Source organism: Aptenodytes forsteri, unplaced genomic scaffold, assembly GCF_000699145.1.
Source record: "Aptenodytes forsteri isolate BGI_AS27 unplaced genomic scaffold, ASM69914v1 Scaffold191, whole genome shotgun sequence".
In the NCBI taxonomy this organism is placed as follows: Eukaryota; Metazoa; Chordata; class Aves; order Sphenisciformes; family Spheniscidae; genus Aptenodytes; species Aptenodytes forsteri.
Genome location: NW_008794630.1, coordinates 77,872 through 103,558, shown reverse-complemented (window position 1 = coordinate 103,558; position 25,687 = coordinate 77,872). Strand labels below are relative to the sequence as shown.

Below are 25,687 nucleotides of genomic sequence, written 5' to 3'. Positions count from 1 at the left end.
TCTATAACGAGGTAAGAGACATTTTACATTACGCCTAAAAGTATATCGTATGCTAGCAATATTTTTTTTTTATATATTTATCTATCTCTCCAGCTATAGCTTCATTATTAGAAGTGTAGTAAGTAGTAGAGTGTTTGACCGCCATCTAATCACAGTCAAATCACCGTCAGTCAAATCATCACTGTCAAATCACTGTTTAATTACCATTCAATTATTGCTTAATCACCATTTGATTACCATTTAATTATCATTCAATCATCAATTATCATTTAATCATTATTTAATCATCAATAAAACCCTGTTAGTTAACCCCACAACGATGACTTCTCTTAATAATTCACCTGTGACAGCTCCTCCACCAGTGATGTCCCCTCCTGACACACAGAGCCCAGCTGCTAGCTGACACACCTCCCCGGCATTTCTTTCTCCTGCCATACAACATATCCCGCACCTTCCAAGCGCTGACCTACACAACGCCCGGTACTATCTCGCCATGTACCTCTCTTGCCCTGCTGCAGCATGACCGTGCTGCCCACTCCGTTCCTCCCTGCTCCATGCCTCCTCCCTGCAGCTGCACGGCTACAACAACAAAACCTACCTGAGACAGAGGTCATGCCATAGAAGCAGGAATTGCAAGTACACAGAGAGAGGCCAGAGACTGCCCAGCCACCTCCTGACCCTTATCAATCCTGGTGCACTTTGAAGCTTCTCTCCCCTCTTCCCCTGTACCAACCACCGGTGCTCAGCCTGCACCACAGTGACTCTCCCTCCGGCTGCTGGGATCCTCTCCACTCTCTGTCACAGCCTTGGTCCACATTAGGGATCAGAAAGGAACAGAGATGCTACCTCCTACACTGGTCCCTGAGCCGCCCCAGCTCCTGCTTGTGTGTGTCCTTTCTGCTCCATTCACCTTGTCCAGGCAGAGCCAGCCAACCCCACCTGCTCCTCCGGACAGGAACCCCTGCTCCGTCCTCTGCTCCAGCCAACTCACACCGGGCAGAGACAGAGCTCTGCACAGACACGCATCAGCCCGTTTGCAAGGCAAGGGAACACCTAGTTCAGCCTCTCCATCCCCTCTGCAGAGCAGGACAAGCAACATTCAGAAAACAACAGTCAGTTATTCAAAGAGATGGAGATGTCAAGAATACTTACTAGAGGCTAGCACAGGCGGCCAAGTGTCCCTACCTGATGTCAATTTACCACAACTTCACTTGGAATTCACACCCCAGAAACAGCCATAGGAGAAAAGGTATAGAAGACTTGCTTATGAAATAAAATTAATGTCCAGCTCTTTGTAGATTTTACTCTAATGGCCTGAAACTCTCAAAAACTATGCTTGCCAGCACCGAGCACGCATCCACCAAGAGCAGCCAACAGGGAAAACGACCATGCTTTCAGCGTGGATGAATGGACACCTTGGGGACAGCAATGGGGAAAGGGCAAGAACAAGGCAGATCCAAGCGCGATGGGCAGCGCTGGCTACACTTCCAAAGCAACTGCTGCCTGCCCTAGAGACCACCCATAAAATGGCAGCTGGGTTGAAGATCAGAGGAAAATCTTCCCACTGTCTTTAACTGACTCTGCTCAACAGCTGAAAGCCTAAAGTGGCCTTGAAGCTGGAGAAGGCTGTGCAGAGCACAGCACGCAGCGGGGCCAGGCTTGGCTGGGCTGCACAGCAGGCTATGCCATGGGCCACCAGCACCCTGACTGCGCCCAAGGGGGAGCCCTGGATGGGAAAGGAAAAAGCATCAGAGAAGCCAAATACCTGAGTGAGGCCCTTCCTAGGCAAGGGAATATGCTGGCTGGTAGCTATCGTAGCATGGTGGTTCACCAGGTCTCAAGCTTCCATGGCTTATTAATGAGCTGCCTGCAGCTACAGGACCTGCTGGCACTGCCTGGGAAAGCCACCTTAGGTCACCATCAATAAAAATAAAACCCTGGCCTAGCCTAATGACTCCCCAACGTATACCTATTCCCTGAGCTGCCCGCCAGGCTTTCCTCCGATGCGGTGATCCACAGGATTAAATTCTGCCAAAAGCTGTACCAAGAAGATGCATCTTGTGGGTCCACGGTCCTTTAAGAGAAGACCCTAAGCTGGGGGAGACCAGCAGGCTGAGCCCAGCAGCAAGTACTCCTTGGAAGAGGCCTCACCAGTGGTCTCTCAGCCTCTTCCCACCGGGAGAACTTACCTTGGAACAAAAGACAGCTCCAAATGGAGAGAGTGCTCCCACCCCAGTCATAGTAAGCAATCTCAGTAAGCAGGAAAGAACAGGAGCACTAGGGCTCAAAGTAGAGGCATAATCTGAATCAGACTCTCCACCTGGCTTCTCAGGTATAAAACGAAACGTTAGCTCTTCCTTTAGCTACTACGAAATGTTTGACTCAGTGGGATTTGGAAAGAAAGTCCCAGAAGTGCAGTCTCATGGGGAGATCACAGCTGGAAACTTCCCAGGAAAACACAGTCATTTAGAGTTTTCCAACATTGTGGAGGATCAATCATCTGCTTTTTACCAGAAGGTCACTGGCTGGGTATTATCCAACTCTACACATTTTTCTCAGGTCGCAGCTACGTGGGAAGGTGGCCTGCAAATACCCAACCTAGTGGTGATCACGGATCACCAGCCTGTCAACTTTGCCCAGATTTACTTTTGATGTTAAATAATCTTAAAGGTGAAAGATGACTTCTGGCTCTGCTGGGATAGACTTGTTTTCCAAGTTTGCAATAAAGGAACTCGATACCTAAGAAAAACACTTAACCACAGGAAGACTTATGCTAGAGGGAAGGGATGCCAACCAGAGGGACATGGACAGGCTGGAGGAGTGCGCCCATGTGAACCCTCATGAGGTTCAACAAGGCCAAGTGCAAGGTCCTCCACCTGGGTTGGGGCAACCCCTGGTATCAATACAGGCTGGGGGATGAATGGGGTGAGAGCAGCCCTGGGGAGAAGGACTTGGGGGTACTGGTGGGTGAAAAACTGGACATGAGCCCGCAATGAGCACTGCATCCAGCTCTGGTGTCCCCAGCACAAGGAGGACATGGACCTGTCAGAGCAGGTCCTGAAGAGGCCACAGATCTGGAGAGAGAGAGCCGGAACCCCTCTGCTAGGAAGAAAGGCTGAAAGAGTTGGGGTTGTTCATCCTGGAGCAGGCTCCAGGGAGACCTTATTGCAGCCTTTCAGTATATAACATGCAGAGAGGATAGTGTGTCACTAAATTTGTACTCCCCATGATGGCCTTTATATATATAATATATATTTCTTTTTTTACAAGAAAGACAGAGAGGGACTTTTTACCAAGGCCTGTAGTGACAGGGCAATGATTTTAAACTAAAAGCGGGCAGGTTTAGACTGGGCATAAGGAAGAAATGTTTTTCAATGCGGGTGGTGAGACACTGGAGCAGGTTGCCCGGAGAAGCTGTGGATGCCCCATCCCTGGAAGTGTTCAAGGTCAGGTTGGATGGGGCTTTGCACAAGCTCACCTAGTGACAGATGTCCCTGCCCGTGGCAGGAGGGGTGGACTAGACGGTCTTCACAAGTCCCTCCCAGCCCAAACCCTTCTGTGATTCTGTGGTTCTATGCATAAGCAGTCTGGAAGGCAAATCTTGTAAGAAGCCATATGAAAGTTCCTAACAGAAATAACCTAACAGAACCAAACAGAAAACTTTGTCTGCAAAGCAGAAACATGATAAAGTTCAATGTTCTTTATTACTATATCATGAAGGTTAAGAAGGCAAAGCCCATATAGCTCTTATACCTCTTTCTCTATAGAAAGAAGAATGATACATGTACAATCTCTTTCCAGAAAAGCAATTTCTCCTGTCTATAAATCAAGTTCTCATCTCAAATCTGTCATTTATACCTTTGCAGATGAGATCTATGGAGAGAAGCTTAATCAGCTACTTGATGCACTTTTTTCTGTTGGTTAATGTTACACATACATTGGAATATCAATGTGTCACCAGTTCATTAAAGATTAATGTTGACGTACACTAGAAAATAAGGATAATGTACATCACGAGCGTTTTGCACTTACACCCAAGAGTGCTGGATTAAGTACCGTTTCACAAAAAGCAACCCTGTAAGATCCCTCCTATATGAAAGTATATAGTGATCTGCTTCTTTCATTTCCATGCCCTGGCTGAGACAATCCCATGTCTTTCACAGAAACTAACATCCCTCAGAGAGTAACAGGTTTCTTTTTAGACACTATTACAGGCTCAGTTAAAAAAAGATGGTATTTTAACACAGTTAAGACTAACAACCCAGACTAATGTTTTCAGAGGTGATTTAAGCAAGCCTTTTCTGTTTCACACTGGGACAAGACCAGTGGGATCCACGTGGGTCTGAGACATGGTGCCTAGCACTGCATGAGGAAACGGTGATAACTTACGAAACACCTCCGGAGCTATCGCAAGTGATGCTCTGTGAGCTTGGTGTTCTTGCAGAGAGTCGTAGCTACCTAATGAAATCACTAAACTCATTTAACACTGTTATTTTTCAATACAAATGTATTGGAAATTGAGTATTTTAAAATATTTGTGTGCCATTTCTTCCCTGTTCTGAGCAGTCAGGAAAGATTTAACACTGTTATTTTTCAATACAAATGTATTGGAAATTGAGTATTTTAAACTCCACCACTTCCCTGGGCAGCCTGTTCTGAGCATTGTCAGGAAAGAAGCGATGATGAAAGTAATTTCTTCCAGACACATCAGAATACTACACGTGGCACTGATGTGCTGCACAGGCAACTTTAGTATAGCTTAGCCTTCAAATCCCTAATAGAAATCAGTGTACATGCCTGATGGACTGGTACACTGCCAGGATTTGGGTAGAATATATGTGCTCTCCAGCTTGGGGCTCTACTTTTGAGACAGACACCTAAATATTGCAGAAGAGAGATTTGAGAAGGAGTAGCTGAACGGGATTTCAGCATCGTACTGAAAGAGTAACTGAACAAGATGCTGTGGTTGAAAGCTAACCTTGCTCTTTATTTGCTACTCTATGGCTTGCATATTAGAGTCCTTTTTCCTAGGAATAAACAAGCACTTCAGAACACCCTTGTCTTTGATCGCTGCCTTCACCTGGGTGGGTGTCATGAAACATCTCCAAACTTTCAGCTCTACCTAATCTACACAGACAGACTCCTGCAGGATGGCTGTGGGCTGGAAGTACTGAGTGCACTCCACAACTGGGAGCCAAAAAACTGGTCTTCCAGAGAATTACTGGGCAACATGAGGCAAACACTTCTTTACTCGGTGCCCCATTCTCAGGACGGTACATTCACTACTGGCTGCACAGGGCTCTGGAAAGCCACACGACGAGGTCCAGCAGTCAGCAAACCTTTGCCTTCCACGTAAGGGCGCTGAAACAAAGGAAAATGAAAATCCAAAGTTCTCAGGCAGAGTAGGATTTCTCACCCAAACCTGACTAATCAGCAGTGTGTGCAGACAAGACCCTTTCGGCTGTTTACACATCCATCATGGGAACACTTAGACAGCGGTGCCAAACACCCAACTCCTTTCCAGCCCCTCAGCCACAGCTGCCATCTTACACATCCAGATTGATATTCCCAGCATGGCTTTGCTGAACGCTGGCAACCCACGGGGCTGGAAACCTTCTTAAGGTTATGCTGAGATGAGAAAGCATCTGCTTTGCCTTATTTCTGACACATAAATGACAAGATCAGCCCTGAACTGTTAGTGTTTCTGCAGTGAATAAAGAATATTTCCCAACACAGCAGTGTCTCTCTGGATTAGGATAAAAGGCAGGTATTTTTCATAGCAGTTCTTTTCTACACTTCAGATCTGGGTCCTACTACTTCGAAGAAGTCTTTATTGTCAGTGGTAAAAACTGATTCAAGCTCCACCCTACTTTAAAAGCTTAATGAGCAAGAAAAATACAATTTCTTGCTCTTTCCTTCAAAACTACTCATACCCCAGGGTGACAATACTTCTGTTACCACTTTGAGCATTAACCTTTCTAGGGAAGGGACATGGAAGTGAGACTCCAGGGTAGATGAGCTCTGACTAGGAGACCCACCACGGGGCTCTTCCGCCACTCTTAGCTGTGCTCCTGGGAACGTGGAGGGCTACCATCTCCTCCCTCCTTCCTCAGGCCAGACAAACATCAAGATGGGCTCTGCTGCCAGATGCAGCCAAGTAACGTGACATCCTACTATGCAGGTGACAGAAGGCAGCACGTATTTCATCAAGACTCCAGGACAAACATCTCCCAAAACCATCACTTTCCCAAGAGACAGCCTTTCTTTACCTTCGCTTTATTTTTTCTGACATTGTGCCTGACTCCAGTAAAATTTGGTAAGACCAGATAAGGGACTGAGAACTATTCTCCCTCTTGCAGGAAGAGCAGTTGGAGTGACATGCCTTCTTCCATCAACCCCATCCTTGTCACCGCCTTTAAATCCTGTATTTCACTAGCAATGTTGCTGCATGGGATAAATACACAAATATGAGAACATCCTCCCTCAAGTTTTTCAGACTGTCCAGCTGCAATTATTTCCACCTCTCACGTCTGTCAATAAAAATGTGATAAAACAGATCTCTGATGATGCTTAGGGTTTTGGTTTTTTTTTTTTTTTTAACATCTATCTAGAAATCCCTCTTGCTTTAACATTAAAAACAGCAGAAAATAGATCAGTAATTATTATTACTGTGCACAACTTCAATCAGCATACAGATCTCAAGGTATTGCTACTAGCAACATAAATACCAAGAGAAAATTTATTACCTGTAACACAAGAGACGACTGAGTAATTCCCATCTTACACTGCGAATTAAGGTGTTGTTATCCACGCGAGCATTGTGCAAACTTAACATCAATATCCTGACAAGAAAGAGACTGTGCTGGAGGATCTAACACAATAAAAAATTACCAACCTCTGCTTGTTTGCACCACACGCTGATGTTCTTACGCTGAGCTTTCGTGAAATGGTCCCAAGCCTTTTGTTTGGAGGCAGAATGGTACACGGCCACTATTTGCTCGACTGTAGTATCAAATCAGCAGTCAAATCAGGCCAGAATATCATCCAGAGAGGGCGAACAAGAGGAGTAAAGGAGTAAAAAAGTGGAATCAGGCAGGTGGTTTGGCTAACCTTTTCTTATAACACTGTACTGTGCTGAAGCTATGCTCAGGAAAGGGACTCTGTGCCTGGAAAGAAAAGCGTGGACTTCACCAGGCCAGTGTCAAATGCTCACAGAGTAATGATCAACTGGGAAAACAGCATCTGCTCTCAACGGGGAAAAAAGGAAGGCACATGCTGCGCTGAAAAATATTCAAATACGCCGCGCAACGCTGCTTATGAGTGTAACAAGTAGACCCAGGTAGCACTCGCTCTCTAAAATGGGATGATTAAGTACAACTGTAAAAGCTGGCACTTTGGATGTTCTGCCCGGTGGGTGCGGTCCCAAAGAACAGTGCCACAGCCCGAGCAGGACCGCATCCCGCCCGTGCATGCTACAGAAAAAGGATTCTGGCGTCAGCCATCAACTTTTTTTGTTCCTGAGGTTTATTCCTTCTATTTCTCTAGAAAATTTGCAGAGGTTTTTGGAAATACAAAGTGCCTCTCCTTGGATGAGAACTCACCCAAGAGCAGAAGGCACATCTACCTGATTTTTTTTTTTTTTTTACGTTTGTGATGTTGTAGTAGGCATAATTCTTACAAAATAAAATCAGCTCTCTGCTACTTAGATTAACCTAAGAGTGGCTGAGATATCAGTGGGTGTTTTATAGAGCAGAGTTGCATGCTACTGTCTATTACTACTTACTCTGCAGTGCTTACTGCATTTCCCTCTGGACCGTGCGCCCATATTTTTTACCATGAACAGAATTTTAAAAAATTTTTTTTTTTAAAAATCAAGTATCAAACAAGTAACAGCCAAAGTTATTGAATATAAAATCAAAAGTTAAGAATATTCACAACCTAGCCAAGGGGCTCAAGGAGACTTAGTACAATTGTGTAGAAGGTACTCTGAAAGGTACTCTAAAAAAAAGTAAAAAAAAAAATATTCAGACTTACTAAAGAACGGATGTGTAAGAGGCAATGAATGGTTTGAGGAACTGTTAAAAATCACATCTTGGAACTAATATAGCCCATGCCTCTTCCTTGATTTCATGATTTAATAAAGTACTGGGATTTGAAAGACCCAGGTTTGAAACGCTGTTCTGCAACAAGTTTTCAGTTGCGACTGAGAACAGGGTGTTGGGAACACTCTGCTGCATCCTACCTTTGGCGAATAAATCCTGTACGCTTCGCTGAGGCACCAGATTACCAGGAACTTACCTTGTCTGTGCACAGAAGTGGAGTTGAAAAGATGACAGAACTACTAATAGACTATAATTAAAAGAGGAACAAAATTAAGAATTCATTCTCTCCTCCCCCCAGATGTGGACTCTTACTCCAATAAAAAGTACCACAAGAAACTTTTGCCAAGTTAATGATATATACTTATAAATTAACTGTAGCTGCACAGAAGCGATTGCTACTTCTTTTCCTGGAGCCCTTTTAGTGTGGCCTCTCCAGACTCTAGAAATTAAGCGTCTTCCCTACAACAACAGACAACCAGCATTCAGTGCGGAAACACTACTCACACTGAACCAGAATCCCTGAGAGAGCAAGTTTGAATTTCTCTTTAGCTTCTTCCATCTCTTTCTCGTGAGCTGCCTTCTCGTTCACTAGTCTGCGAATGTGGCTGTTGGCCGACTGGATCATGGAATAGAAGTTGTTGGCAGTCCTCCGGTTCACTTCTCCACGCTCTATCCAGGTCAGCAAGGTCTGGATGGCTTCTAAGAACTTTGTGTCATCTGCAGCAAGAAAGGACACCTTTACACCACAGAAGTACAGGGTCACTTGCGCAGCTTTTAGATCCTTTCCCTGGCACTGCCGAACTGCTCTCTTTCAAAGGTCAGCTTACTTCAGGCGGCTAATCACAATTCTTGAAAGCACGGTATTATCTGAATACAAGGCTATACAAAGGAAGGCAAGTCTAACATCAAGTTGATGGAGCAAACAATCTGTTGAGGTGCAACAAGAGGAGGACCAACTTCTAGAAACCTACTGGAAAACTTCATATGCCTATTCAGATGTACACTTTCATGAAAGAAGATATCCTCCAGCTCCAAAATAATCAGGCCACACATGGGTCTTAGGCTTCAAAGAAGGTCTTAGGACTTACACCAGTCCTTTTAACATGAATAAAAATGCTTTGGAAGAAACTGTTGTACTCGAGTATGGGTTTGCTTTTACAAAAAGACAAACAATTCTGAAAAAGAGATGGCTAGGAGAGCTGCTGTGTGCAGGCTGAGGGCTCAGTCTGAACGGGCTCTGCAAGGTCTAGATGACACCATCATTTCAGTTCAGCAAGACGACCACTGAAGAATACAAATCTCTGTCCCAGCATCTGCACAGAAGGGTGGCCGTGGCCTGCAGAACCACTTACCTTTCAGTTTCTCAGCGACAACGCTGCACTCATGGTCGGAGTAATGGACGACAGGAGGTGGGGAGGGCGGGCGGAAGCGCTCCTCTTCCAGCCTCCTGCGATGGCGCTCCTCTCTCGCCAGCATCCGCTGCTTACATTCCCACTCGTACAGATCGTCCCGAGCCTGAGCAAAATCCACATGCAGGCGCCCAGTATCCTTCTTGTCAGTGCTGGAGCCCAGCCTGATGCGATAGCCTGGCAGTGATGACAACAGTGTTCAGACAGGACAGGTGACTTACCTTAGACTCCAACCACCCACCAGTGCCCATCTCTCATTCCTACAGAGCCAGAAAGCCCCTGAACAGAAGAGTTTACTGAAGAGTTTAGTGCACAGAGAGCGATGCTGGAGAAGGAAACATTGTTAGGGGGTTTGCTGCTATCTGCCTGTGTTTTGCACATGCTAGGCAAGATCCTTCATGGGCTGTTCCTCCTCTAAACACTAGCAGGTACTGGGTCTCGAGTAGCAACTGTAATTGTACACAACCTCTTGGGCTGTGGGACTAAGCCCAGCTGTTCACATGGGGAAAGGCAGAACTGCCTTGGATCCCTGCTTTCGCAAACTTCAGAAGTTGGGGATGGGAAGGGGGGAATGAGAGGTGAGACACGGCAAAGAGGGCAGCAGATGGATGGCGGTAATCTTTGGAACAGCCCCCATCATCCAGTGGGAGCGGGAATAAGATCAGCAGACGTGCACGTCCACTGTGTGGGAACTCTCACCAGCACGGTTTGCAGGACTCCTTTTCTGGAGTTTCACATCAAACATGATAGAAGGCTCTCCTCTGTGATTAAGAAAAGCACAGGTGGGATGTATGGAAGAAATCTGAACTACAGAGAGACTTTGTATAAAGAATAAACCCAGAAACAACGCTTACGTGTGGAGGACACTGATGACTGTGCACATGACCATGGCTTTGGGCAGGAGGAACTATAAGCAGAGAACGCCTGAAGCTAAAAAGGCTGGTTTGGCTATGTAGAAGGGGTAACCGCAAAGAGATACTGCTCTTACTAATGGGGCATTGCAAGTTTAACTCAATTCAACAGTCTCTGGAATGAGACGCAATGCTTACAATCAGTCACAACGGACTACAGAAAAGTTTCCATTATTTTAAACAGCAAAGAGCATTTCCCTCGCTTATCTTGACAATCTCATCTCTCTGGAGAGAGTACGGGCTTTGGAGGCAGTACGCTGATTTGTTAATATACTGAAAGAATGAATTTGGAAGAGATTTTAGCACGGAAATAGAAAGTATTACTGTATTTTTCTAGAGTGGTAAAGAGTCAGGTGGAAAGCCCAGGCTGCTCAGGACAGATGTAACCAGCACAGCTTGGCTGGAAACGCACAATCTGCCAGCCACGCAGTCTGCAAACACCAACCACGAAGTCTCTGTCCTCCATGAAACAAACCTCTTAAAACCCTATGGATGCAGAACAGGGGCTCCCTAGGCAAAAGGAGCCCAGGTGTTTCAGCTCTGATGACTAACAGGGAAAAAAATATTGATGAAAGTTAAGCACACCATCCGATTAACAAGCAATTGAGAGCAACTGCAAGTTTTTATAGGACCCTTAAGCATTATCTACAGAATCAGCTGGACATTTATCCAGGTAAGATGGGGATGGACTCTGATTGTACCTCATCCCAATATTTGTAGAGGTTTGCAGTACCCAAGGTAACAAAGCATTGCTATCTTTCCTATCAGGAGCTTTTTTCATATATTTAAGCAGAAATGCAATAGCAGCAGAAAAAGAGGTGAACTGACACAACATTAGACCAATCTTCCAATTGCAACAAAGCCTACCATTATAACTATAAAGAAGTCATTACATCTCTGTCCCAGAATTTTAAGCTGCCATCTGAGACAGAAATACACCTACCAGAAAGATAAAGTGCCTTGTCCACCATGAACTCCTCAGCAAAGCGGATATGACAGAAATTCTTCTTACTCTTTCGAATAGCTATGACTTCCCCACACTGTTCAAACACTTCCATAATGATCTGCTCGGTTCCGTTTTCCGGCAGTCCTCCAACAAACACCGTCTTACACCCTGGGGGCCTCTCTCTTGTTGCTGGAGGGGGAAGATCTGAAGAGAGCAAGAAAGAGAAAGCAGACCAGGTTAGTTTTTGGGTTGTCAGCACACGTTTCTTTCATCTGCCCACCTCTCCTGAGAGACGACCATACCTTCCTAGCTTCCTTCAAACGTACACCTAGCTATGCTGCATTCAACTTTACCAAGCAGTAGATCTAGAGCACTGCTGAGGTGTTATACGAGAATAAGCACATTTGCCAGCCTGTTTCCAAACAAAGGATCTCAGGAGCCTGAAGCCCTCTAAACACTCTCCCTAGCGCAAGCAAAGGCTCACTGAGCTCCTGTTGCAGAACATGAGCAGCACCAGGACCTCAGAACTTTATCATGGGAGGTGCTATACAGCTGTGCTATACAAGCACAGCTTAAAGGACTGTCCTAGAGTAAAGAATACGTAGAAAACGTATACAGAGGATCCCACAGGGTAAAAAGCTATACAGCAGTCTGTAAAGGGTGGAAGAGTATTAACGTTAAGGGAAGGTCACAAACCAAATTTAGACTAAAAAGATAGTACAGAAGGAAGAGATGAAGGAAATGGGTATAGCCAAGAGGTGTAGAAGGAATTAATGGTTTTTTCCACCTGTATGGCTAAAATGAACCACAGAACGTAAAAGCAGGCTGAAAGTCAAGTGTAGTTTGCCAGCAGCAGGTTGCCGAGTACGCTCACTTACCCACCTGCAACACTGCAGCACACAAAAGAGACTGCGTGAGACTGCTGTGACTTGGAGAAGTGTTTCTCCAGCACCGAACTCATTTCCATGCTCAGGTGCCCACCTGGCAAGTGCAGTGAGACCCTCCCAACTCAGTACGTGAAGGCTGAGAAGGATTATGCGCTTGTTACCTAGTGTTTCTTAATATCCGGAAAATACTAAATGAATTTCAGCGCTGGGATCCATCGCCCCTGTTTCAGTTCACAGAATTACACTACTTACATATTTATTTAACAAAATAGTTGTATTACATTCTTTTAATTCTTTGGCATATTTCCAGCAAAGTTCTTCCAAAAGCAATTATTAGGATTATTTTCTTTTTGTTTGGAAATGGCTCCTTTTGGTTCCCACATCAAGCCTGACCACTGACTTGCTACAGCCTTACAAAACAACAGCCTTAACCTTCTTTTCTGTAAAACCCAGTACTTCTGCGCCAACGGTTCCTTTTAACGTCCTGCTCTTACTTCACAAGAACAGAAGCTGCAAGAGAGCGCCCGTGCTCTTACTTCACAAGAACAGAAGCTGCAGAGCGCCCAGCCAGGAGCCAGGAGCTCGCCCAGTCCAGTACCAGCTTGTAGCAAGGGCCTCCAGGAAGGACTCATAAATTCTGCGAGACGCTGAGGTTCTCCTCTCAGGATAACACTGACCACAACTGCTAGGTTTTCCCTGAAAACCTGAAATCCAAGTTTAATCCCCTTTCCAGTACACCTTCATAACCTTACCAAACATTCCCTCTGTCTATTTTATACCAATTTTTCTTGGAAACTTCCTAAATTACCAGCCCTGATCACATCTCAACAGCAATCTCCACAGTCTAACATTTGTATCGAACACAGTTTTGCACAGACTGTGTCTCAGATCAAAATATATATGTTGGGTCTGTCATAAGTACATGAAACACAAGGTAGCAGCTGTAACAGAGAGTGCTGAACCCACACTATCTGCATTTTGCAAAAAATATGTTTTTAAGTCTTTAGCAAAATAATGGCAATAGGAGTTCTTTTAAAATTTTCTGCTAGACTGGCTCAGAGGAAGAGAAATTTCCCCCCTGGCAAATATCCCTGACAGATATTTGTGAGGAATTAACATTTCAGACTGCATCCGTTCGCAAGGCCACACACTAAAGGAGGGATTAAAGCAGCAGGAGAACCAGAAGAGGGCAAAAATCCCAGGGAAACAGGACTGAGCACGTCTCACGCAGCCGAGAATAGAAACGCACGGGTCTGGATGAAGTCAAGAGCCAGTTTGTTACAAGAAGGGGAGGGAAAGGTCTTCAAAGCAGGTAAACCATCACTGGGAGCAATCCGCAGCACCACGAAATGCTAGAGGCCCTGATGGATGAGAAAGGGAGAGTATGGAGAGTACAAACACAGGAGAAGGGGAGCAGGAGGAGACACGCATGCAGGAGCACCCTGGTGGGAGCTCAGTCGACTCCGCGTACGCAGACCTTAGGCTGAAAAACCACTGTGAGCATGGCTATAAGAAATCTGGGAGGAACACGTGCCTCAAAAGCAGTGTCTGAGTGTTTCTGTGACAGTTACTTGTTTGCCAGCATGAAGAGATGCACTATTTTGTTACACGTCCGGAGGCCAGGAAGGGACTAATAGTGCATCTTCCTTCTAACACAGCATTTGACATTCTTGAACTGGCTCGTCAACGAGTATTTAATTTAAAAAAAAACAAAAACAAAAACAACCAAGCAAAAAAAACCAACCCAAAAAACAAACAAACAAAAAAAAACAACCCCAAAAAGAACCCCAACCCAAAACTGCTTCCAGGACAGCGAGACAGGTTTTCTTCTGGGGGTGGTGAACTAAGAGATTATTCATCAGAGTGGGCATTGCAAGCGTTTTATTTAAAATGCTGGGCTGAGGAGCACCACAGACTCCCACTGCTGGGAGCCCATCAGGCTCGGGTGCCATCTGCTGGCACCTTCTTCTGAATTATATATAGACACGCAGTTACAAACATCTACCGCAACTTCTCTGCATAACGAAAGCGTCTTATTTCCAGTGAAAAGCACTGCTTCTGAAAGAATTAAGTCCTTGTTTTTCCATTGGTAATTCCAGACTGTCCTGTGCTGACACGGACCCACAGACTTCTGCAGGGCCCCGACCCGCGGCTGGGCCGTGCAGGCACTGCAGGGAGAAGATGCCCGAGACTGCACTCACGCTCCTACCTTCCCCAGTTTGTAATTTCTGTCGATTTTATACTTCAGAATTTATTGTTAATGCTTTATGGGGTGGAACGCTTCTCACCCTCTGCGTGTCTGGCAGTAAGCACAGCTCACGGGATCTGACTTATTCTTCTTCTCTGAAGGTAACAAGCCAAGCAATGCCCTGTTTGGAGGCAGAGCTCTGGCCAGTAGCACACAGAGGTCTCAGGAACACCAAGACCAGGGGCGTGATTGCTGCCAAGTTGCGTATATTAATCTGAGACCGGCTGCCAGGCTCTGCAACATGCTGCAGAGAGCAGATGAAGGGACCATGACTCTGTGCAGCTCCTGCTGATCCCACTAAGTGTGAACCAAGTCAGGGGTGCCCTGCTCCATTTGCCGGGGGACAAACAGCCCATTAAAAGTTGTTAACTCATTTCCTGAGGCTGGCAGGCAAGTAAATATCTTGTGGTGAGAAATCCAGTCTCATGACAAGCACAGTGAGGCAGAGATGTGTTAGTGGGTGGAGTATCTTTCCTATTTTCTTCATATAGAAAACTGACAGACTTGCCCTCTCTCCCTGTACCAGCACCTCCCTCTACTCAAATCAGTCAGTCTAGGGGAGTGATGAGTGAAGCAAGATGAGCCCACGTCACACTGATAACACTGTACTAGAGCTACAGCCTCTGTTCCCACCAAGTCGGTTACGAAACCAGTCCCTGCAGCTTGAGGACATCAACTTTGCAGACATGAGCTTTGCCAACAGCATGTACAGGCCCCTGCAAGCCTGTACATTACTAAATCTTGATTTTGCCAAGAATTCTGCCCTTGCTCAACCTTCGACAGCCTCCCACTGCCACTGGCCTGCTCAGAGTAGCAATACAGCGTTACAGTGCCACAGCCCAACACCCTGCTCTAAGGAGAACATGTTGGGTCATGGGCCCTTTGGTCTTCCAAGTCGAACGCGATTACTTACCGTACTGCAGACGGTCATGTAACAAGGAGCGAGCAAGGCCCCAGCTAGTCTGGAGATCACAGCAAAATAAACTATCCCCATGGAGTTCGTATGTTCTTCCCACTGGGGAGGCAGACTTGACCACTGCTGCAATTAATACAGTTAGGGGGTTAAGGCACACGTTTGCCTAATGTGCCCTTCACAAGCACAGCCTTGTCCTGCCAGCCTCCCAGGTGGACAACACGGAACGTACCAAACCTTGCCCCACATATAACAGGATATCGAAGGTCCCTCCTAAATCTGTAAAGCACAAAGAGCCAGGGAAGCCCGGCTGGTCAGCCATGGTAGCATTGACCAGACATGATGTGGACCCAACACCTAACTTGTTGCAAGCTGCGTATTATCCACTCTGAGAACAGCTTGCACAGTTCATGTTTTTCATGATACATACAACAGAGGAAAGCATCTTAAAGCCTGCAAGCAGGAAAGCAAGCTCAACAAGAGAAATGTGATTAAGGAAGCACGAAGAAGCAGAAAGAAAGTGGTCTGCTCCATTGTGATGTCCTCCCTCATGCAATAGCCCACTCTCCCCAAAGCAGCATCAGGTGTCCAAGTGATATTTGTTAATATACTGACAAGCTCCAGGCTACAGCCTGGCTGACTGATGGAATAAAAATATTGATCGTTCTTAAGTGGAAGCAGATTGTCTCATGGCCACAACAGTTTGTTACTAATTACACGACCAGGAACTAGCTTCACACCATCATTTAGCAAATCAACTTAGTTCTGTAGTGCAACTGTGCATACTTCAGACTTACCTGCTTCAAGCTACACCCGCACAGAGATCCATACTACCTATGAAAGACATGTCCACGTAGATCATCTATGTAATTTAGGTTATAACTGAGACAATTTTCTAGGTTTCTTAAAAGAAACTAAGGGCTAAGGGATGAAAACAAGTCCATTCAGAAATATGGATTTATCTTGTGTGTAGACGTCTAGAATAGACAAATCATAACCAAATACTGACCTCTCTCTTTCAGCTTTAAAGGGAGTCTGGAAGATTAATCCAGATAGTAAACACGCTGAGGTGGAACACACTTCACCTAATTTTAGATACCTTGAGTGTAGGTTTCCCCACAGGCTAGTCACTCTCTGCTCCCCTTATAATCACTGGAGAGCTGGGCAGCACAACCTGGGGAGATTCATCTTCCTCAAAAGCAGACAACAATATTTCCTCAGATAAACTGCCCCAAACTCTACCAGTTGCTCTCCAGTGATGCCAAAGGGGCCGGAGGCTCCAAATTGAAAGGTCCATGGTGAGGAGAGCCTAGAAAAAGAGGTAAGAGTAAGTCCATCTGGACCATCGCAAGTTCCTTCTGAATGGCCATTCCTGGCAGTAAAATTTGTCAGGATTATCTTGACAAAGATAATGACAAAGTTGGTATGGGCAAAATCATCTCTGCCATGCAAGCACATCACCGGGGAGAAAACACAGGCAGTAAGTGTCAACACAGAATGCTTTAAGAGTCAAAGGGATGACGAATGATTAACTAGGGATGAGAAATTGAATGGATGCTGAGGGATGAAGCTTCTTGTCCAAAGGGCCTGCACAGTTAAAATCCTTAACAGCAAAACTAGCATTAGGATTTTAACAGCAAAACTAGCATTAGGATTTATGCTTCCTTCTTTCTTATCTGTGGAAAATAAGGAAATATTCCTCTAATTTCCTGAGACAGAGCCACTTAGGTCTGAAATCACCTGTTATCTAGACTCTCAGAACGGGAAGATGGAGGTCAAACAGGTCTTCATGCTAACACACACGTACCAAAACATGACAGAACAAAACCAATGGCATTGCAACACTCCCTCAGAGGCATACGGGACTGCGACGATGGGATAAGGCTGAGGTTTCGCCAAGCAACCAGGAGGTATTACCATGGGGGCTGGCACTGATGTCGCACCACTATTCGTTTCTGCAGTTCCCACTGTGGGCCAAAGGTATTAGTGCACTGAGGAGAGAGAGAGACTGAGCCCTTCCAGTCCCAGCTGCTTTCCTTGGGGGTTGCCCTTGAAAAGGTAATATTTAATACTGATTTTCTCCCCCCCCACTTCAGAGAACCAACAGTGATAAGAGGTTCCTAAGCAGTGTCGGCCTGGACAGCCTACCACCTGCAGGGCTCCAGCTGGAGCAGGGCAATGAGCCAGAAGGCAAAGCACTGCCCTCTAAAACAGAGAGGTCTTAGCAGCTTGCCAAGAACAAGCAACCTGTAGACAAGAAACAATCATTTTGTGAAAGTAACCGACCAAATTTAAGATGGTTTTCACATGGCCTTTTCACAAAGGCAGGGTTGACCTCATGAGAAGTTCAGCGCTGTGCCTAGCCAGGGTTAGGGAGGTGAGAAGTTCAGAAAATGCCAGGCTGCGCAAGAGGAGAAAAATGGAGAAACAACCGCACTTGCTTCAGTTAGGAACCTAAACGAGAGTACTTAAACCTGTTAAAGTAGGACATGGAACAAAATTGTTGTTGGAAGAAAAATGGGCAAGCTCCAAATGAAGTGAGGCAAGGGTATGTGCAGGAAGGGCTGAAATTAGTGGTACAGCTTTGTGGTTCAATTGTGAGATATAGTGAAAAAAGAATACCCTGGATAAAATCAGAAATTACTTGGACCACAGAGTGCTTAAGGAGAGGATTTGGATAACACTAGAAATTTTTAAATATTTTTTAATAGTCTAAAAAGACATCGTGCTATGAAGAACTCTGTGACAATGACATCAAATTTCCCAGATAAAAGCTGAAGAACAAATGTATCGATAGCAATATTGCAAATGACAAGCCAATACATTTCATCAGGTAGTTCTTGAGCCAATAAGAAGTGACACTTGAAATCCATGCGGCAGTAGTTTATAAGTATTAAGGACATTAGAGAACAGCTAGCGCTAAAACAAATAATCTTGATGGAGCAACGACAAGCTGATCCACTTTAATTGAAATGAAAAGCTAAAAAAGCAATGTTCTTGTTGTGGGTTTTGTAACTGAAGAGGCCTTTATTTCATAGCAGCAACTTTAAGAAATTAAAGACACTGGTCGAAAAGTTCTAAGGACTTTAATGTAACCGAAGCTTCCAATAAATGAACTAGAACCTGTATGTCAAAGCAAGGAAAAAAAAAGGCTCGCCCTGCAAGCCTAACTGGATGAGTAATCACTCCAAAACAGAAATACACACACAGAGTCTGCAACAAACAGGAAAGGAATTGATTACCATCGAAATGTACACGTTAGAAGCAGGAAGAGTGGGGGCAAAGTAAGATTTGACCAAAAAAAGTAATCAAGATGATCTAGAATCTTTTAATGGAAGTTAATACAAGTATGAAGAAGTCCCTCAGCCAGAAGAATCCCGAAGTCCAAAAAACAAAGAACTGGAACAGACTGGATGCTAAGCAAGTAACCGATACATGTCTCTTCTAACAGCAATAGCTAAGGACATCCTCCAAAGCCAAAAAGTTAGATCTCCTACTTATCTCTATCACATCACGTTTTGTTTTCTAACAGCAATAGCTAAGGACATCCTCCAAAGCCAAAAAGTTAGATCTCCTACTTATCTCTATCACATCTACGTTTTGTTGGCTATTTCATCCCCTTCCTCTTTCCCTGCACAAACCCAGCCAACTGACAGGTAACGATGTTTTTTCCCTCCTCTGGTTTTTATAATAAAAGTGAGGAGAAAGGGTCAGTCAGCTAGTTTGAAGGGGATCCTTGTTTCTTCCTATCGCCTGGTGAGCCCTGACTGTCTGCTTCTTAAAGTTTTCTGTCTTATTTCCAACTGCCTCTACTCTCCTTCCATCACATTCTACAAAACCCAGAGCATGAACTCAGCACGGACCACGCTGGCTGATCCAGCCCCCTTACCTCCGAGAGCTTGCTGTCTTTGAAGCCTTAGATGATACATGCAAGAATCACGCCATGAAGATTAGAGTTCAGATATCCAGGGACTGGAATGCTTTCTTTCCCAGCCCTTATTAATCTAACAACCAAAAAGGCTATTTACTGAAATGGCAAACACTCAGTGACAAGAATAGGCTTTTCCTATTGCTCTGTCACCTGCTTGCCAGCATCTGGTCATAGTGACTCACCCCAGAGCAACGTAATAGCTCTTCTCTCATATATATATATAAAAAAAAGCGTATATCTATATATATCACACACACGTGTTCCTACATAGACAGACAGAAACAGGAGAAAACATAAATAGACAATTACGTGGGTTAGGTGGGAAGAGAGTGCAGCTTTTGCAGTGAATGATCTCCTTCACAGCAGGCATGTCCGGAGGGATGGGAGGTGGGACTATCCCCAAGCCTGGCATCATGGGGTTGATCGGAGGGATTCCAGTCATCATCCCAAGAGCGGGATCAAAATCTAAATGGGGTAAAGAATAAGGGAGTCAGGTAGTGGTTTGGACTCATACAGTAACTGTTTATTCAGACAGCAAATGGAGTACTCTCCCCACATGTGCCAGTGAAAATTAGCTGAATAAACAACAATAGAGAGGGAACATCGCAATACAACTCACCAGAACTTTAGATTTGTGCCCTTAAAACAGCTTTTTTAAAAAACCTTTTCATTGTTGATTGCCTCAGCCAAATAAGTTTTCTCTGTTCAAATAAACTACTTCTTTTTCCACTCTGTAGACACCATCTCCCATCTAGTGTCAAAACCTTCCCCAGTAAGGTTTATCCACATACAGAAATCTGTGGCATATGGAAACAGTTTGGTTTCACTAAGTAGTTTAGTAGTGCAGACAGCTTGTGACACAGGGTTAAGGGCATCACCTTGCAAACTAGACAAGTGCACCAATTTCAGCAGCTAAGAACGTGCCAGAATGATTCTGGGTGAAACACACAGAAGCATTTAAGGAAACACCTTACTGCATGCCTTACCTTGCTTAACTTGTTTCTAGGCTTTAATCAGCTTTAATTAGCTATCTAAGTAGCGTTTTACTTTGATTTTGCTCTTAGATTTGCCTTCAATGCCAAATAAAACTAAACAGAGCTGTCAAAGGAGGGGTATTTTATCTGTTCAGAAGTTGCGAACTCTGGGGAAGCAATACCTGTAGGCAACCAAAATGGAAACAGAACGCCTAGATGCCTTACGGAGAAGGCTCATGAGTTTGAGAATGTCAGCAACTAAGCTGTAAGGGCAACCAGTACCAGCAGGACCAGCTGGTACTATCGGGGTGAGATCTCAGGAAGAACTCCCTCCTGCAAGCGCACGACATCTTCTCTACCCTCTGCCACCACTACTCTCTTTGCAGAAGCAGCTCTGAAGACCTAGGCAATCCCAAAATACCACAGGACACTACCACAGAATACGGAATCCCGAGCACTACAGAGCCTTTGAATCTGGCTGCTTGTTTCAGGTGTAGATGGATAAAATTAATTTTGCAAGGCACAGACAAAAGTTACAAATAGGTAGAACTGAGTGGTGCAGAGGCAGCATTTTCCTTTGATCCTAAGCTGGCATCATTTCAGATGCTATTCATATCCCTAAGGCAGGCAAACATTTTTGTATTCTTCTCTTCACAACCACTACTTACAGTAATCCGGATGCAAGACAACTTTTGGTGCCCAGACTGGATGTTTGAGTTTGGTAGCTGAATTTTGTTTTCCTTTGTATTTTGAAATATTTTACATGGGGCTACATTTCTACACAGTTTATGCACGTTGTTTTGCTTGCCTAATTTGGATTTCCTTGCACTAGGTGCAAGCGTTGCTGTTCATTTTACGTCACACATGAACAGTCACAGTAAAAACACAGATCTGAGGCAAATCCTCTGCCATGAAACAGGCGTTTCAGAGGAAGGCACAAGAAATCTCCCTGTAGCCAACTGTGAAATATGGTTGTAGGGAATACATGTGAATTGTATCCTTACCCATGGCCAGCTGATGCTGGGATGGCCTGGTCTGTGACACCTGGCTTGGAAAACGTGACATTAAAGTTGCAGAATTTTAATATTTAAACTTTCATTACTAGATTTCAGAGATGATACTGTCAAAAAGATCAGGCAGACAGCATGTTTTCAGCTATTTTAAATAGTATTTTCACCTGTCTTAAAAAAAAAATAAAAATTATGCAAGTCTATCTTTAGACAGAGCCCCATTCCACAGCACAGGCAGCCTTACTGCTTCCTACGATGGTGCTACACAACTCCCTGAAACACTGCACACGCATTTCCAGAGGAAATGGGCTGTAAGGAATGAAAAGGGTTGGCCTGAATGATCGAGGCTATACCTCTACAACTGCTATCTCGGGGCACAGAGGTCTTTGAGCTGGGGCTTGGCTCACAGGCTTGGACCAGGGAAGAGAGGATGGGGAGTGGCTACCCCATCCCAGATCTCTGCAATTTAAATTCACGTATTGTGAAGTTGAAGTTTAAGATGAAGGTCACCTCGTGGACGGCTGTGACCTTCAGTGACAAAACTCACTGAAGATGTGAAGTATCTGGAGAAAAACTGCAGGACTTAGTCCCGAGCAAGTAACTTCCTGATCCAACCTGCAACAAGCACAGGACAGGCCCTTTCCTGAAGGGCTGGAAGAACGCTTGCCAAAACCAGCATCCTGGCCTCCAACCTACATCTTTCGGATTTCCTAGGTTTAGGCTGGGATGCTCATTACTTCCCTTCCTTTCAGCAACATCTGTGCCAGTAAACCCAGCTGTGAAGCGTTAGACCCGTCTCACAAATGCTGCTGGTCTGGGCCAGCCAGCCCCTGGGCATGGAGCAGGTACCAGAGCAGGCCCTGAAGTACCCCTCTAAGCAGCACAGAAGCCACCCCAGGACACCAGCTCTCCACAGCCTGTGCCCTGCTACACACAACCTTGGAATCCTCCTGTTAAAGCACTCTCGAGATGGTAAAGAACCTCTTCGTTTTCCTGGAGCTGTACTCCAAAACGTCAGCAGGGAGGGATCTGGACCTTGCCCACTGCTGCCTATCAAAAGCAACTGGAAGGAAGAGGAATAGCCAAAGCTCTCACTGCTGAGACAGCAGAGGATGGGAGATACACGGAGCACACAGTGATCTGCTGGAAAACTCAGAGACCGTTCAAAATGTCCATGTGTTAGAGTCCAAGATCCCATTTGTCTTCCCAGCACAGTTTGATATAGGTACACCCAAGAGTTCAAGAGCACGACCTCAGTGCTGGCAGCAAGAGGGGCAAAACAAGGTGCGTTTCAGCCACCCCCCCACCACCCTTGCAAGGGTGGTAGCTGTTCTTCCCAGCCACCCTACAGCCAGAGGTGACAGGGGTCACGCTGGGCTACCTGCCACATGTCAAGGACAGGCAAGTGAACCCACTGCTACAACTTTTGCAAGCCTCTAAATTCAGTCCCTTCACATTTTATAATTCTTCATGCCAATGAGAGGAGTCTCACCATGTCCTGGTAATTTGTTACTGCTTCAAGGTTAGCTGACAGCAATGGGCATGGATGCCAATCAGAGAAAATCCTTAATGCAGGAACAGAGGAGCTTGGGGAATCCGAGGGAGGAGAAAGCCAAGATGGGGGTTTCTTTGATTAAGCAAGTCTTACAGCTTTCTAAAAGCATGAGCGGATACAATTATCAGAAGCAAAAGGACTAGCAGGGTAATGAACTATCACGTTATAATGAAAAGTAGAAAGCGTGTATGCAAGGGCAAACAGAGCCCGTGGTTGTTGGATTCGTGGTGAGCCCCACTGTCTATTGCTCAACCAGCAACGTGTAAGGCAACTTGCCAGCTTGCGTAGAGACCTGCTTCTTCTGTTAAGAAGCTGAGCCCATGGCTACAGGCCAGCATCCGAGAGGCTTAAGAAGCAGATTCAGAAGAGCCAGTCTCCATTTTTAAGAACAGAGAAAGGAAAAAAAAGTCCTCAAGGACTCTAAAGAGTTCAGAAACATCAGGCCTGGCAGGTATTTTTTGGTGAAAGCTGCCATAACCTTTTTTATACAAAGCTGGCAGTGGCTGGAGGGAGTGAAAGGTGCTGTGCATTCATTTTAGACATTGAGGTCTTCTTAAAGCATCTCACAACTATATGCTTTACTTCATCTGTAGGAATAGAAATTGGCTGGTAAATTCTTAAGCATTTTTAGGCTTTTTTTACTGTGACCTGAAACTTTAGTCCTACCTAGCTTTCAGCAAAGATGGCATGTCAAGCTTCCATTGTCTCTCATCTTTAGTAGATACTATAGATACGACTAGTCTAAACTTCAAGCCATCACTGTGCTTGGGAACTGATCCGTATTCACCAGAGCATCCTGCTCTCTTGCAGCCAGATCAGAAAATATTTTGCTCCTTCTAAAACATTCTGAGTTGTTTGTGTTGGGTGCAGACCTCCTGATCCCAAAAGGATCAAAACGAACATCACTCGGAAGCCTTCCCCTAGTCTTACAGCAGGGAATGGGAGACTGGCTCCAAACTTGTGTGCTCTCCTAGGACAGACTTCTGTTGATTTTTACTTGACAGAAGCAGATGAGCAGGAGAATGACATGAAAACAACACCCCTACAGCAAAGACAAATGTGAAACAAGGCCTAGGGGACAGAAGAGTACAGACTGCATGCAAAACTTATGGCAAGTCAAGGGATGCTGTTAGTTAAACATAGTATCAGCTGCACAGCAAGCTACCTGCTCTATGCCACAAGAGCAGAAATAGGATTGTAGAGTGCTGCCAACACAGACACTCCCTCTCCAGGTCAGCAGGCAATTATTCAGGCAGGAGACACCATCTTTCTCAAGCGCTTCATGCAGTAAAGCACTGAAACAGTAATTTCGTTTCAGGATTTTGATGCACAGGCACCCTGCGCTGCTGAGAAACCAGGTACAGCACAGCTCTGTTCCTACAGGAGATTTTTGGATAGGATGACTCACCCATGCACATGTACTCTGGACTACAAGGTGGTCATTTCTGGAGCAGAAACCTCCATTAATTTCTGCCATATCCATTTTACTGCCCTATTGCTTTCCTCTTCGTCTCCCTCCCAGCCTTCCTTTTAAGCAGTTCCAGTTCAGCTTAGAATAATGTGTTACTTGATATCACTGGTTTCCTGAGCTCTGCGTGGGACCCTCCTCCTGCTGGTCCACTGCAAAGTATCTACAGGTACCCCACAATAACCATTGTTTGCATCAAAACACATGTATTCTCATTTCCTCTGAAATCAGTTTTAAAACTCTGGCCTCTAAGTAAATCACTTGCAGACATTAATGCATTTCAAACACAGCTTATTAATGTTTTTTGTATGCGGTAGGCATTTATCCAACTCAACTGAAATAGGTTCTTCTCAAAGACATGTTTGAAAGAAAAGGTGGGCACGGTCTGGATGAGCTCACATACCAGGCAGGAGGGGCTGTCCTGTCATCCCCATGGGAGCCATCCCTAGATTGTTCATCGCAGTGGTCCAGGCAGTTGGGCCTGACATTGGCAAGCCCATCGGAATGGAGTCGAGGCTTAGATTTCTGCCACCATCTGCTGAGAGGAAAAAAAGTGATGAAGAGCTTAGTGCATATCTTAACTCTTCTGCAAGGCATACGTTGCCCAGCAAGGCTCTGCAGTATCAGCATCCAAAAACAGATTTGAACCTAACACATAGGAAAGAGCCAAATGAAAAAAAAAAAAAAACAGGTCTGTCCCTCTTGAGTAGATGACCTCTTACAGAAGCAAGGTCTAAGAAAACACTGCCTTCCAAGAGCATCTAAATAAATTATGGTCTATCCACTACAACCAACAGCTCTAAGGGGCCTTAAAGGAACACTGATTAAAGGCAGGGGTACTCTTTGATTCCTCCCAAAAGATTTATGAACAAAGGACAAACATTCAGCAGGTATAAATTGGCATAATTGCACTGGATTTAACAGAGATGGCCAGTCTGTTCCGGCAGAGAGTACTTCCACTGCCATTTGAAGACATTTCTCCTCCATGCTAAAAGGAGAAACGAAGCAAAGAACAACGTCATGCTGCTGACAGCAGCAGTACCAGTGTTATTTACTCAAGGTCTAGCAGAGTTATCTGGCAATCCAGGTGGAACCATTAACATTATACAAACACGTGGCTTAATTAAGCATTCAAATCTTCTTCAGTGATTTAGCTGGGTCAACCATGCCTTTAGCTGGTTACTTCTATGTACCACCGAGACGTATGTTTGTTCTTTTTGTTTGCATGGGTTTTAACTAAAGGTGCCCAAATGCAAAAATATCTGACTTCAAAAAGGAAAGAAAAAAAAAGTTTAGCACAAGGTTAACTCTGCACAGGGAAAACAAAACAAAA

The 25,687-nt window shown here is 45.0% G+C and overlaps 1 protein-coding gene across 2 annotated transcripts in view; it reads right to left on the bottom strand.

Annotated features, from left to right (window-relative positions):
• Positions 1-25,687, bottom strand: part of ENOX2 (ecto-NOX disulfide-thiol exchanger 2) — a 58,689-nt gene that overhangs the window by 14,525 nt on the left and 18,477 nt on the right. The window contains exons 3-8 of one of the 2 annotated variants that reach the window (XM_009273389.2): positions 24,758-24,892; positions 19,657-19,812; positions 11,366-11,572; positions 9,455-9,688; positions 8,607-8,819; positions 6,896-7,002 (exon numbers count right to left, since the gene is read on the bottom strand). In XM_009273389.2, coding sequence (XP_009271664.1) covers positions 6,896-7,002; positions 8,607-8,819; positions 9,455-9,688; positions 11,366-11,572; positions 19,657-19,812; positions 24,758-24,892 — 1,052 coding nt within the window. The remainder of the gene's footprint in view (positions 1-6,895; positions 7,003-8,606; positions 8,820-9,454; positions 9,689-11,365; positions 11,573-19,656; positions 19,813-24,757; positions 24,893-25,687) is intronic. The other variant, XM_009273390.2, reaches the window with a different exon arrangement.